General features: G+C 38.8%; 1 protein-coding gene across 1 annotated transcript in view; it reads left to right on the forward strand.

Annotated features, from left to right (window-relative positions):
- The window catches only part of LMBRD1 (LMBR1 domain containing 1), a 73,270-nt gene that overhangs the window by 25,244 nt on the left and 33,412 nt on the right, over nucleotides 1–14,614 (forward strand). Inside the window, exon 6 of the mRNA XM_084261458.1 lies at nucleotides 870–943. Coding sequence (XP_084117584.1) covers nucleotides 870–943 — 74 coding nt within the window. The remainder of the gene's footprint in view (nucleotides 1–869; nucleotides 944–14,614) is intronic.

Genomic DNA, 14,614 nt, shown 5'->3' on the forward strand with positions numbered 1-14,614 from the left:
TCAGGATTTCTCAGCTTGTGGTTGCTTGATGCTATGTTCAGGGGAGAGTGTAAACCAGCTAATGAATGGGAACTGGCCAATAATTCTGTGTCAGTAGGAATAAAAGTTATTGTGCTTTAAATAGTTTAATTAGAAGGGAGGACATGAGGGAGAACAATAAGTAGTAATGCAGTTGCAATGACTGGATATGAGTGTGAGGTTGATTGCTTAAAGTTAACTTATAATAGCTCTTAAAATCTCCATGCTACTATTTGATAAAGAAAGCTTGCTGTGTCCCCTGCATGGTGAGGTTTGGGACAGGGCTATTGTGGAAAAATACGCAGGAGGACTGAGAGAATGTGCCTTTGAGGATGTTTGGTAATGCTTTCCTAATACCTATTTCTAGAGTGATGGTAAGGCTATGCTAACTCTGTAGTCCTCTAAACTTTTTCCAGTTTGTACATCTATATGCATGTGGTCTGAGTGAAGCTGAGTCCTGTTGTTTGGCTTGTTTGGAGGATCTATGCTTGCCTGATTCTTTGGGTAGTGTTTTATTGTGAGAAATCAACTGATAACTTAAACAAAGATGAACTGTCCTGAACATGTGTAAATGGTGAAAATTACCACAGCACCCTGTGGGGGCCAGAAATAAGGCTTGAAGAGACTTGGTAGCTGTTCAACCATTTGACTAAATGTAAGCTCTGAATTTATAGCACAGGCAAGAAGGCTATCCTGCTTCTTGCAGTGTTGGAGTAGTATCTACTGCTGAGAAACAGCTATGCTAGGTGAATCTTTCATCTGAGTTACGGCTGGTAATTGTCTCTAATATAATGACCTGCTTGTACATCTAGTGTAGGAAATTTCAACTGGCTTTCCTTTTTTCTTTGCAGATGGCTTGACTGCCCTTTCATTTTCAATTAGTTCCTTGACTGTGATCGGAATGTTGGCAGCTATCACTTACACAGTAAGTTGTTCTGCAGATATTTCAGCTCTTTACATTCGTGGTACTTACAGTTATCACAGGTTATGCCTGTACAGAAAATGGTCATCATGCCAAATAGCTTCAACAGTGTCTTCTAACTGGATTTTCATGGTTTGAAACACTACTCCTAGTTTCATGGGATGAGGAAAACCTTTTTTACTGCAAGTTTATAGAACCAGTGTTTCAGTACTTGAGCACGGATCAGACTTAAGCTTGTGTTCCTGCAACAGGAGGTCATGTTGTTCTTATGGCTTATAACACATTCACAGGCTGTTTTTAAGCCTCTGTCTCTTACCCAGCACTAGAGAACTAAATACTGGTTTATTCAATGAACCATGGCATAACCCAAACTTAATCTGATCAGTTTGTGTATAATACCAAATATATTTTTATTACAACTTGTCTGCTTTTTTTCTCTATGGAACTTGAGACTGAAAATTCTGGCACTTGAGTTTTCAGGAAGTATGCAAAATTTTCTCTATCATAACTGTGTCTTCAATAAATGGAAAAGCCACATCTTTAACAGGACATTGCTTCACTGCTCAATATTTCTAAAATTTGAGCAAGGATGAACATGTATGCATGTCAGGATTCAGTTTTAGCTGTGAAGAATCTGCGGTATCTTATGATGTGTGTCTTACACCAAGAATAGCTAAAAAATTAAAAGCAAATAGTTGGAAACTCTTCAGAGGCTTGTTTTCTAAAGCCCTGTGAATGTTCTTGTTAGTCCTAGGCATGCAACTAAACTACAGCAGCTCTTTCTGTACCTCAGAAGGATTTGTAAGTGCTTATTCTGTAACTGATTGTAAATAATGTGATTAAATCTGTTAGTTCAAGTTCTTGACTCTTTTATGTACAAGGGAAAGGAGCCTTATGAGCTTGCTGGCTTTCACCAGCATTTGCTGTTAATGTGGTCAGTCTTCCAATCTGTTCAATTTATTCAGTCACTGAATAATCATTTGGTTTGTAATGCCTCATGTATTAACTACTCAAGGTAAAATTTTTGCAAAAAGAGGAAGTGTTAAAGCTTAAGATAATGGCAGACAAAGCTTTAAGACTTCTCACAAGTCAGTGTTTTCCTGATAGGTATTAATCTTCAAGCTCATGCCCTTGCTGAAGTAACTTCTTCCATTGCAGCCTGGCCCTAACATTGTCAAGTTGTTCCTGTGTAGCTTTGCTAGTGAATTCTAAGTGCCTTCATAACCATAGGTTGTACAATAAGTTATTTTGAAGCATTGCTAGCCAGAGATGTTGTGTTGTAGCTTGTGGTCAGGCAGAGGATAAATGACTAAAATTATTGTAGAACAAAGATAGAAAGGAAGAATGTTTTAGTTATAACTGGGTAGGGGAACAAAGTACCTGTGAAATACTCCTTTAGATACTTAAAAACATCTAAACAGAGTAAAAGAATAGTTAATGATTTTCTGTCTCTCTATACTAGTGACTTCAGCTGGTGTAAATTACAGCAGCATTATGGGATGCAATTCAGTACAGGTTCTTAAATGTCAGAACACTGACAGTTTGGTAGTCACCAGGCTCTGTGCAGTAGTTATATCAGTGGTAGGTATCAGGTGAGCTGAATTGCTTTCAACCCCATTGATTAAGTGCTTTAACTTGACCTGAATCATAAAATTCATTATTTTCAAGCCTTTTTGTGGCTGACATGGGTCACTGAATCCATCAGGCTATATTGCGGGCATCTAGATCTTGTGCTGGTCAAAAGATCCAGATCTTTGCCTAGCTGGTAATAGCATGTCAGCATTTAAATTTGTTTTTCTTAATTACAGTAGGAGATTAATCTCCTGTTCACTTGTTACTCCAGAGTGCATGTAGTGGCTTAGCTTCTATGAGACTAACATCAAGAACCAACTGATTAGTAGGGAGAATATCCACAGTGTTTGCCAAACCACCCGAATAGTTTTTATAACAGTTAATGTTATAAGCATCTAAAATGCAAGATACTTTTGCACAGATTTGTTGCTGAATAAAATGTAAACAATATTTCAAAGTAGCATTTGGAAGCTTTTTAATTTATTGCTATATTCACTACTTGCAATGCTATTTCCCTGTTTGTTTTTGAGCACAGATCAGTTGTAGGTGCCATTCAGCTGAGTATCACAACATGCTTCTGTCCTCAATACCTGGAAATATGTGACTTCATTTAATGTTCAATAACTTGTGTGCAGTGTCTGTGTAGCTTCTTGGAAGAAGACCATTCTCTCCTCAGTGTTGTTGCCTTGGTCTTACTTGCACAAATAGCGGGTAGTGAATGAGGTGAAACATCAAGCATAATAATTAAAATAGTCTTCTCTGAACGCCTTAATTACTAAGATTTTAGGCTCATTTGCTTTCAGAACTTCAGCTGATCTGTTCATGCAAGTGCCTGGAGCATGGAATTGCTATTTACTTTCTCTGCTCTATTTGCTATATTTTTCTTGGATATATGCTATATTAGCTGTAATTTTACTTTGCTCTATTTGATCCTTCCAAAACTATCCTTTCTGTTTTATAGTAGGTGTTAAGGCAGGGTGAGAAATGGGGCTTTTACACTCAAGCTTTTGGGCTGAGCTCACACAGCAGGTGGTAATTGTCCACCTCTGATACAAGAGTGTGTGTTGTTGTTTGCAAGCAATCCCAGAACCTTCCAGTGGAACAGTGAGTGTGCTTTGATGCATGGGTGGACAAATGCAGCATGGAGTGAAAGCCACTTATTAGAAAGTCTGTTCTCAAAGTTGGAGCAGGAATAGATATTTATGCTCTAGTCCTTTCACAACACTTCTGCCTACTGCCAGTGATGGTCAAGCTTCTGTATGGAAGCTATCTCCACCTGCACAATAGTCTGAGCAGTGCTATTGTCATGGTCTAAAGAGTGAATTACAAGCATGACCTTGACAGCATGTGGATGCTGTTACCTGCATTCCTGTTTATATTGTGGATTGGGCTTTTCCTAGTAGCTTGACAATGCAAAAGTTAAGTGGTGAAAAGATCCTGGGCTGTCATACTTGCCTAAGCCTCAGGCAGAGGATAGCCCAGAGTAGAGCCTCTCAGTTTGGATTAATCCACTCCCTCTGTTTAAGAGAAGCATGATTCTGGAACAAGTAACTGTGTTCCTCTCTAATTTCCCAGCTTTTTTACTGTTTAGTCTTACATTTAAAAAAAAAAATAAGCATCTACATAAGGCACTTAAGTGCACAGGCAAGTGTGTGAGGTAGTGTCTGTAAGTAACACTTGACTCCAACATCTGACAAGTAGTTAGGCTTCAGCCAACCTTCTGCATGCCTGTTGAATTGTTTGACCCAGTCTCTAAAGGTGGAAGTCATCACTGTGCTTAGTCATCACTGATCAATGGTAGATTCTAAGCATGAAGAGAGCCTTTATATAAGGGTGAACACAAAGATCCCATAGTTCAAAAATTTTCACAAATGCTTAGGAGATCTTTGAAAAAGGGGTAAAGTGTGGAGACAATATATGTGGTATCAGAGTTACCTTCTCTGTGAACAGAAGTGATATGAGGTATTTGGTTTATGCTAGTTAAGAGTTCAGGTTTTGTAGTACTGATGTGACTGAATTTTTTTTATGTTCCCCTGACTTCTGAATATTCTCAGTCTTCCACCATGACAGAGTTGCAATTGTATTGTTGGCTGATTTAAGCTGCTACTTGTGGAAGACTACTGTGAAAAGGAGGACTCCAGTGATTCCATTTAAGTCATTTGGGCTAAGATTTATCCATTCTCCAATTAGTCAAATGTATGTTAACAGCACTGCCTGGTTTTGCTTTCAACATGAAAAATTAGGATATGGCTGTTCTAAAACTGCACTTGTGCGTTGTGGTAATACACAATACTGTGAGGAGGTGGGTAAAAGAGGCTTTGGCATTGGCAGCAGGCAGGCTTGAGTTTGAGTAGATACTGAGTATAAAAACTCACTTCTGCGTATGTGCGTTGCCAGGCTTTTTCTATGAAAGCATATTTTCCTGATTCCACAGAAGAATACATGGGGAGGGGGTGGGTGTTCTTCAGATTGTGAATGGCTATGGCTTTACTTATGAAACTGACAACTCTACACCAATGATTAATATAACTGAAATTATTTTCAAGAAGTACCATCAGCATTGGTCCAGTGTTCTGGGACTCTCAAGGTCCAGGTTGATCTAACGTGTTATTCTGGAGTACATGGTGAGTTATCATGCATTAAAGAACAGGCTTCTTAACAGATATTGTAACATTTTCAGTGGCTCTTCCTTGGAGATAGGTGGGTGAGGAACAAGACAAACTGAAGCATCAAGATAGACCAAAGTTGCTGACAACTGAGGACTTGTTACCCAGTGTGGTAGACAGGTAGATAAGTTTGTGGCTGTCATAGTAGCTTGCTGGCTTTCATTTTCTAGGAATTCAAACATCAAAATTACGTCACTAAATTTGACTTAGTGATGCATCCAGAGAAGAGCTTTTCTTTTAGTTAGAAGGGGTGCAAAATACAGAATTTGCTTTTCAGCTATGACCCTCTCCCCACCTTCGAATTGGGGTAGCATGAAATACACTGAAAACCAAAAATGGCAAAGAAATAAAACTTGGTATGATAAATTCCTGAGTATCTCTATTTCTGTAGAATACTAGTTATGAATTTGGAGAAGGATTAGTACTACATACTTAGCCTGAAAGCATCTGATTCTTGATGGGAAATCACTGTGAGGGTACTAACACTGAAATTGCCAGCTGAAAGAGTTAATATAAAAGCTGCTTCTCCAAGGTAGTACTTCTTCAGAAGTACTTCCAGTGATGACTTCGTACAGAAGATGGATTATGTTTTTGCAGATGCTCTGAGTTATAAGCAAGGGTTATTCTAAGAATTAGATTTCAATTCAAGTTTTACACTTGCTGTGAAATAGCTTCAGGTGACAACAGCTAATTTTTGAATAAAGGAGAAAATTAATTGCTTTATGGCATTTTCTAACACTGTGTCATTCAAATAAGAATAGAAATGAGATGTAAGGAAGATGACTGAAGTAAAAGAAGTGTTTAGGGAGGATCTCACTTGACACATTAAGTGGAAAATCAATTGGCTTGTCCTGTTCAGCTTTCTGTATGGTGGCGTTGGGGACAGGCCTGCAGAATGTGGCAACTGTGGCTGCTCTGGACCTGTGGCAGCGGCTGTTTGGTTCTTCAGTCTGAGCCATTTTCAGTAGTGCTAGCTGCCTGAAGGGAAAACCAAGCTTCTCTGACACTTGACTGCAGAGGGGAGATAAAACATGTCTAACATGAGGCAGAAATGTTTTGAAGATAGTGTATAAGGATAAGCTAGAGCAGATGGCTTGTTTATATTTTACAAGTCTCTTACCTTATTAAGAAGATACATAACAGCAAATTCTCATACTGCCTCTTACATTTGCCCTATAAACTCTTGTGGGTTTCTTAGCTTTTGTTTCTGTGTTTATTTGCTATAGCTATTCCAATGAGAAGGTTTTATTGAGGTAATTAAGAGGTGTACACAGAACTGAATGTCTAAATTTTAATTTTTTAATGGATTTTAGCGAACTTACAGGTTAGGAATAAAAAAGTCTGTTAGATATGTGGTAAAGCAGAATACTGTAAAGTGTTATACTAAGCTGCAAACAAATGCTGTTAAGTTGAATGCTTTCTATACCTGATTAATCTTCTGTAGTACCACGTTTTAAAAAGTAAATTGAAATTGTGAAAGCAAGTTTATGGACAGTTACGTACAGTACAGCTCTTGAAGCTTCAAAAGCTGTTTTCTGAAGAAAATTTTTGAACTTGACTCTTGAGAATGCTTACCACTTCAGCCCCTGACACTATTACAGCATGTCAACATCTCCTGTCAGTGTGCCTTTTCAAATTCCCCATGGGAACCTAAACTTAGCTCGTGTTGAGGGTCTTCCATGAGATCCTCAAAAGGAAGCTCATGAAATCCAGACTGGATGAGTAGACAGTGACATGGATTGAAAATGGGCAGAATTTTCTGGTTACTGCAGATGGTGGCAAGCGGCATGAAGTCTAGTTGGGTATACCACTAGTGACTGGTTTCCAAGAGGACAATACTGGGTCCAGTCCTGTTTAATATCTTCAGTAATGATCGGAATGATGGGGCAGTGGGTGCCTTTGGTTGACTTGCAGGTGACACAAAAATGGAAGGAGTGGCTGATAGGCCAGAGGGTAGTGCTGCTCTACTGTGTGACCTGGACAGGGTGGACAAAAGGGCTCATGGGAACCTCATGAACGTCAGCAAGGGTAAATGCATGGTCATGCAGCTGGGGAGGAACCAACCCTGGCACCAATATATGCAGGGGACCACCCAGTAGGAAAGGACATTTGAAGAGAACAAACAACCTGGGGAAGTTCTAGTGGACACCAAGTAACTGAGCCAACAATGTGCCCTTACTGTAAATACTGCAGTGAAGATGAATATGGTATCCTGAGTTACACCAGGACCCAAGCTGCCAGCAGATTGTTTTGTCCTCAAGTTAGCATTGGTGAGGCCACACTTGGAATGCTGTGTCCAGTTCTGGGGTCCTTCATACAAGAGATAGGAAGCTATAGGAGGTATCCAGTAAGGATCACAAAGATGACTAATGAGTTTTACTCCTGTGAAGAAAGGTGAGAGCTGTCACGGTTTTCTATTGTTAACTAAATTTCACAATACTGGTTTTACTGTTATAAGTTAAATGTTGGACACTTTTTGTTCTATCGTTGCTGTATGACTAATATTTAAATAAGTGTAGTAGGCATTTTGTTCAACAGTATGTGATGCCTTCAGAGAAGTTGGCAATTCTATATTGTAGAAACTACTAAGTCTCGCAAGATTATGTTAGAGGATAGTAATAACTTCTGAGTAGTTTGGCAGGTGTAACTTTTCAGAAGCTCCTGTAAGTGGAGGGGAGAATATGCTTATTCTGGGGAAAAAACCCAGAAACACACAATTCAAGCTCTTGAATTGTAATGTAGGCAACACAGAGAACTTCTTACATAATTTTCAAACTTTGCTTCTTGTAGAATTAAGTTTCTGAACTTCCCTGCTTCTGTAAGCAAATGTGAACACAAGTGTAGCTTCTGCAGGTAAAAATACTTACATTGCTTGTAACTAATTTTGAGATTATCTTTAGCATGACTTCCTTGAATGTAGTTTTAAAATTCACACTTCCTGTTGCATTTGTTGCTGATTATACTGAATAATAGCAATTTCTTGATAGTAACTGACACTTCAGAAAACTGTGAAGGGAGGAAATGCAACTAGAGAAGGGTTATGTTCTAAATTTTAACTTTGAAAGAGGAAACAATATATATATAGTGGTTCTAACAAGTATAGATGACAACTATAAGTTTTCAGATACATTAATATTGAGAAAAACATGAACATAGCATGTAATTTTTATCAAGTACATGCAATGTTTAAATGAGTATCATTCTTTAAACTTAATTTCTTGCTATGGATTTATTTTCAACATGATTTTGAATTGTTAGTATTCTGTTTTAAAGCTTTAATAACACAAGGTCTACTTTTTGGCATTATGTAATGCATAATAGTGAAGTACAGCAGTTAATATTTAAAATTGTTTTGTAAGAAATGTGAACAAGTGATCCTCAGGGGGGCTTTGCGAATCTGTGACCTTGATGATTTATACTGACAGATTTCCATGTCTATAAATGTGGAATATAACAAGAAAATGATAAATTAGGGCTCCAGTGCTTTGTATGAAATGGTTTCACAGATGTAGTTTGCATCTATTCTTTCATTAATGTGTTGTGCATTGAAATGGTTTTACATTGCCTTAGGTATTAATACAATAGTGTTGTCAGCTCAAGATTGCTATTGGAATTCAAGGCAGAGTAACATATTACACAGTGATGGGCAGATTAATTTTTGAGTGATCTTGTGAATTTCTTTTAGCATGTCCTTGAAGAATGATTATAATTGGCTCTGTAATTTTTCTAAAACATGTAATAAGCATTATTTGATTTCTTATGAAATTGTGAAGTGATCCTTTTTCCTCTATCCTGAAAGATTTTACAAAGCTGTTTGTCTACTGACAAATTTAATGACCTTTTCACACCTAATCTTTGTCCACAGTATGGTTTACTTTTCTTGCAGTTGTCTTATTAAGCATTTTGGCTGTTAATAAAAATATCTTCTATCATCTGTCCAACCTTAAAGGCACTTGTTTGCTACTAATTTTCTTTTAAGTAGGCATGTTATTGGGAAATGCAGATGTTAGTAACATTCATCGTCATTACCACTTAATCACTTCAATGTCAATTCTTAAATATGAAAGAAATGTAGTTATTTGATTATGTTCACTTCTCCCTGAAGCAGTAAATAACTGAAATAGCAAACTAATTCAAGTGTTCTTGTTTTAGCAACCTTATTCCTACTACACTTAGAGAACTGCAGATATTCAATTGCTGGATCAATGGCATTTTAGTACATGGAGATTTGAGAGTTGCAGCTTGTAAAGGACACTAATCTTTTGGTGATTAATGCTCTTCTAAGCTTGATGGAGCAGTGCAGAAAGTGACAACTGAGCAGAAGAGTTATATTTAGTATTAAAGTAGTCAGTTAGCTTTACAGATGCTTTCACAAAGCACACGTTCACCGTGTGCAGTAGAACAGTAGTGTAGAGACTGTCATACTTGATTTCTGCATGTTACAAACCTTGACTGTTTTTTGTTGTCTTAAGCATTAGCAAATGAGACAGTCTCTTCTTTACTGTAAAGCTTCAAAAATATAAATAAGGAGAAAACGAAAGGTGAGTGTGTGTCAAGGTACTGTAGTGATGAATGTTAAAGGAATGGATAAACCAGGACTCAATCCACTGTTTGTTGTGTATGACAGATGGCACAAGAAATGCTGTATTGAGCATTCCAGTTCAGTTTGGTCTGTTTTGCACTTTGAGGTTTCTTGTAGCTGTGTTACTCAAGAATGTGTGTGCTTTTACAGCAACTGAAGACTGGATGCTAAGACTTCCCATGAAAGAACTGATTTTTACTAGTTAACAGACTGAATGATTTTCCAAGCTATGTGATATGAGCTCTAAAAAACCTCACAATTGAACAAAATTCTAACTGTCCATGAGGTGGTCTGCCATCTTCTGATGCATTTAGAAGGCTTTTTCCTTTGTTCACAGCTTAGGAAGGATGTGAACCACTGTCACTGTTTGCCATGCTTAATGGTGTTTTGGAACTGAGGTTCTTGAATTTCAGGAAAGTATTGTGCAGTGTTGGTACATAGAGGAGAAAAGTAGTTTCCAGAAGGGTAAGAATTTTAATTCATCTTAAGCTCAGAAGTCTTGTCTTCATGACATGAGTTCACCATGCTTGAGACTACTTAATGGAACTAGCTCTGTCAGAAGTAATGCTGACAGGCATGTAATCATAGAATCATGGCATGTCCTGAGCTGGAAGGGACCCGTAAGGAGCATGAAGTTCAACTCCTGGCTCCCCACAGGGCCAGCCAAGTCAGAGCATCTGGACAATGCACTCAGTCACATGCTTTTGAAACTCAGTTAAGCTTGATGCTGTGACCTCTTCCTTGGGAGGCCTGTTCGAGTGCCTGACCACTCTTGCAGTAAAGGACCTCTTCCTCACATCCACCATAAACCTCCCCTGCCTTGGCTTAATCCTGTTCTGTTGCTTGTATGGTGTTGTAACCATATATGTGTTTGGTATAGGCAACTGAACTTTATCAGTTGCTCAGAGGGATAAAAGGTATCATAATGGGACTTGATTAATGCTTTAGGTATTTCAGATTAACAGCTAATTAGGCTATAAATATGGAAACCCTCTTGTATACTATAATATTCTTGAAATAAGAGTTGTTTTTCTGGGACAAAAAAGCTTGGTGTCATCTATGGATGACACCAAGCTGAGTGGTGTGGTTGACACAATAGAAGGAAAGGGAGCCATCCAGAGGGATCTTGACAGGCTGGAGAGGTGGGCCTGGGTGAACCTAATGAGGTTCAACACTGCCAAGTGTAAGGTGTTGCACTTGGGCCGGAAGAATCCCAGACATAGATACAGACCTACTTGACAGCAGCCCTGCTGAGAAGGACCTGGGGATTCTGGTAGATGAGAAACTTAACGTGAGCCAGCGGTGTGCTCTTGCAGCTTGGAAGGCCAATGGTATCCTGGGCTCCATCCTGGGTGGCCAGCAGGGACTCTGCCCTTGTGAGGCCCCATCTGGAGTACTGTGTCCAGATCTGGGGCCGACAATCAAAGAAAGATGTAGAACTGTTGGAGAGGGTTCAGAGGTGGCCACAAAGATGATTAGAGGGCTAGAGTACCTCCCTTAAAAAGAGAGGCTGAGGGAGCTGGGCTTGTTCAGCCTGGAGAAGAGAAGGCTGTGGGGAGACCTCATTGCAGCCTTCCAGTACCTGAAGGGAACATACAAACAGGAGCAGAATCAACTTTTTAAAAGGGTAGACACTGGCAGGACAAGGGGGAATGGATTAAAGCTAAAGGAGGGAAGTTTTTTACAAAGAATGGTGAAGTGCTCAACAGGCTGCCTGGAGAGGTCGTGGATGCCTGGTCCCTGGAGGTGTTCAAGGCCAGGTTGGATGGGGCCCTGGGCAACCTTATGTAGATCCACGCCTGGAGGTTGGTGGCTCTGTCTGTGGCAGGGGGGTTGGAACTCTCTGATCCTTGGGGTCTCTTCCAACCTTTATCTTTCTATGATTGTATGACACTAATTGAAACAAATTAATTTGTACTTACTGTATTTTTTAAAGCACTCTATCCTAGAGTTCATCTATTTTCTAAGCATTTTTGATCAGTCTAGTTGGTAGTAACAAGCTGTTGTAAGAAAAAACAGGAATTAGAATGTTTGCATATTAAAGTTGTGAGAATTTCTTATGCTTGTTATACCGTGAGAGTTCTTGATCTCTATTTGGTGGTTTCATGTGGTTTCACTAGAGGGCAGTGCTATGCAAGAAATGTTTGTCAGTACTTTCTACACTTTTAGCACACATTTTTATATATGCACCTTTTAAAACATCTCTGTGATAACACTTAAGCCACATCTGCTTGATAGATGGATTTTTAAAAATAAATGGAATGGGGAATTTTTCTGCTATGCTAAGAAAGTACTTTCTGATAATTTCATTAAATCACAAATTTAATCCTTGAGTATCCTTAATCAGGAAAAAGTTAATAAGCTTCATTCACTTAGTGCTGTGTACCAAACTGATCATAAACAACTTTCTGTTCTGTTTGATGTCTAACAAGATGATGTTATCCTGTTTGGGCCACAAGTTAATCATTAGGCCATATCTTATTAGCTGAACATAGCAAATGTAGGAAGTGAAACATAATCAGCTTTAACTAGAAGTATAATGCCTGATGGCTTCGAGCTTTTTGCAGTAGGTGTTTGAAGTTATCTTAACTCATTTCATTTTTTCCTAAAGGCACTTGCTGTATTAATTTCAGTGTGGTGGGTTTTTTTGTTCCTTCTGACTGATCTGTGTGCTTATGGCTGATCAGTTGATTATTAGGTGTTCCTACCTTAATACACTCTCTTCAGTAGAACTCTTTGGTAGCTTGTGCAATTTAAGTGTTAAGCTAATGGTTATGGTTCCCAGTGGAAAAACCTTTCTGATCTTTTTCATACACAAGGCTTTATCCCTGACCTAGCTGCTTGCTGCAGCTTTTGTGAAGTATAATTTATTTTATTGTTTTTCACAACTTGTCTCAACTTCAGTTTTGTCTTCTGCTTGTGGGTGACTTAACATACTAGGCAACTAATAAGAAAGATGGCTCCCTATTTAGCCATGGGCTGTAGATGGGCAAGTCTAAAGTGTTGCAAGATGCTGAATCTGCAAGAAACGAAAGGGTCAGATTGGTAACAATTCTATCTTAACTGTGGAATGACAGAATAACTGGATTTGATAGAGACAGGTGGTGTGGTTTTGCATTGCAGGGTTCTGGTGGAGGAACAGGGGCTGCAAGGGTGGCTTCCGCAAGAAGTAGCTAGAAGCTTTTTTTAGGCTCAACAGAGTAAATACCAACTGGGCCCAAGGCTGGACCCACCACTGACCAAGGCCAAGCCAATCAGTGATGGTCATAGCACCTCTGAGAGGAGGAAAAACACTGTGCTGTGACCCATGTTGGAGCAGTTTATGCTGTCATGTGTTTATTCCACTGTACTTGGTACTTGCAAAGCTATACCAGGGTATAATGTGTCTTGTTTTGGTTCCCCAGTTGAAGGAATTGGAGAACTGTAGATGGTCTAGTGGAGGCTTGAGAAAGTGATATGAGAGTTGGAGAATGTAACCCAAAAACTTCGAAGGAAATTTTTTCTTCAGCCTGGAGATGATTGGGTGAGACTGCTGTTTAGCTCTGGTAGATAGCAAAGCTGCTTAATGCTCTCAAAGGAGACAGTGTAGGAAAAGGTACATCTGTGGATGGAGTTGTAAAGCTCAGCCCAAGTTAAACTTTCTTACCTAAAAGACTTAACGATGAAGGTAGGCTTTCCTCTGGTTGGTTAGCTATGTTCAAGCCAGAACTTGTAGAATGTCTTGGAAAGCCTGAGATTTCGCTGCCTTTGCTAGCTTATGGTAAGAGATGTCTTCTCGCGTGTAGTTTTTACAGTAAAAAAACCTCTAACATTGGGACTGAAATTTCCAGTTAGCTTTTGTAGCTAAAAAGAGTTAATTTGGAATAGGCTGTAAGAAGTGCTGCAAATAACCTCACATGTCACTCAAAAATATAGCAAAAAAATCCATCAACTGTGAAATCCTGCAGTGTTGAGCAGGTAGCTAATCACCTACGTTATTCTCCAGGATTCTATGGTAAAACCAATTCTAATGCTTTATCGCTATGCAAAGCGAGTCATGGAGTACAAGTTGTCAATGATATAGCTGGATGTGTTCTTTGTATACATATTTTGAGAAATATTTGAAGGAAAATTCGTTCTTCCTACCCTTAAATGCTTTCAAGTTATTTAACACATACTGCTGTGTCCTTGAATTTGAAGCCTGTTGACGCATGTATGTTGTCTGCTTGTTGGATTTAACTGCCACTATTCCAACAGCTTACTGGTAATTGCCACTCTAAACATAAACAGAATTCCACAGTAAGGAAACAAGGCTGTCACGGAACTAAACTTGTTTCACATTTTTGCAGCCTAATACTTGGAAGAATGTTTCTTGAAATCATGGAATACTGTTGCTTGCAGAGTTAAACTGAAGTTTGTTGGCTTAGTATCAGATATTTACAGTGAAATGGTTATTTATGTAGTTAATGTGGCTTTGAGCTGCAATAGTAGTAAATAAGACCTCTGTTAAAGGGACTTAAAAGCAGGTGTTGATGGCAGGGTATATGGCATGTTGAAAAATACATGCAAAAAATGGGATGCTGTCTTGCTTTGAGACCTTAGTTGGTTCTTAAGCAAGTCAAATCAAGTTTCACATGAACTGACAGCATGTATTGTGACACTTACAACACACTAGCTTTTGTATTATATCTATTCTCAGTATGAAATGAAAAGCTGCTTGAAGGAGGGAGCGATTTCCTGTGAACATCTAGAAAACTGCTCATTTCTGATGTTAGCAAATGTTCAGATATCACTCTAGTAAAACTGCATGTGTTAATTGTGCTGGAGAAAGAAAAGAAAAATCTTCCTGCTGAGCTCTGCACCAAGAAAAACTTA

This window comes from Gallinula chloropus (genome assembly GCF_964237585.1).
Source record: "Gallinula chloropus genome assembly, chromosome: 3".
Classification (NCBI taxonomy): domain Eukaryota; kingdom Metazoa; phylum Chordata; class Aves; order Gruiformes; family Rallidae; genus Gallinula; species Gallinula chloropus.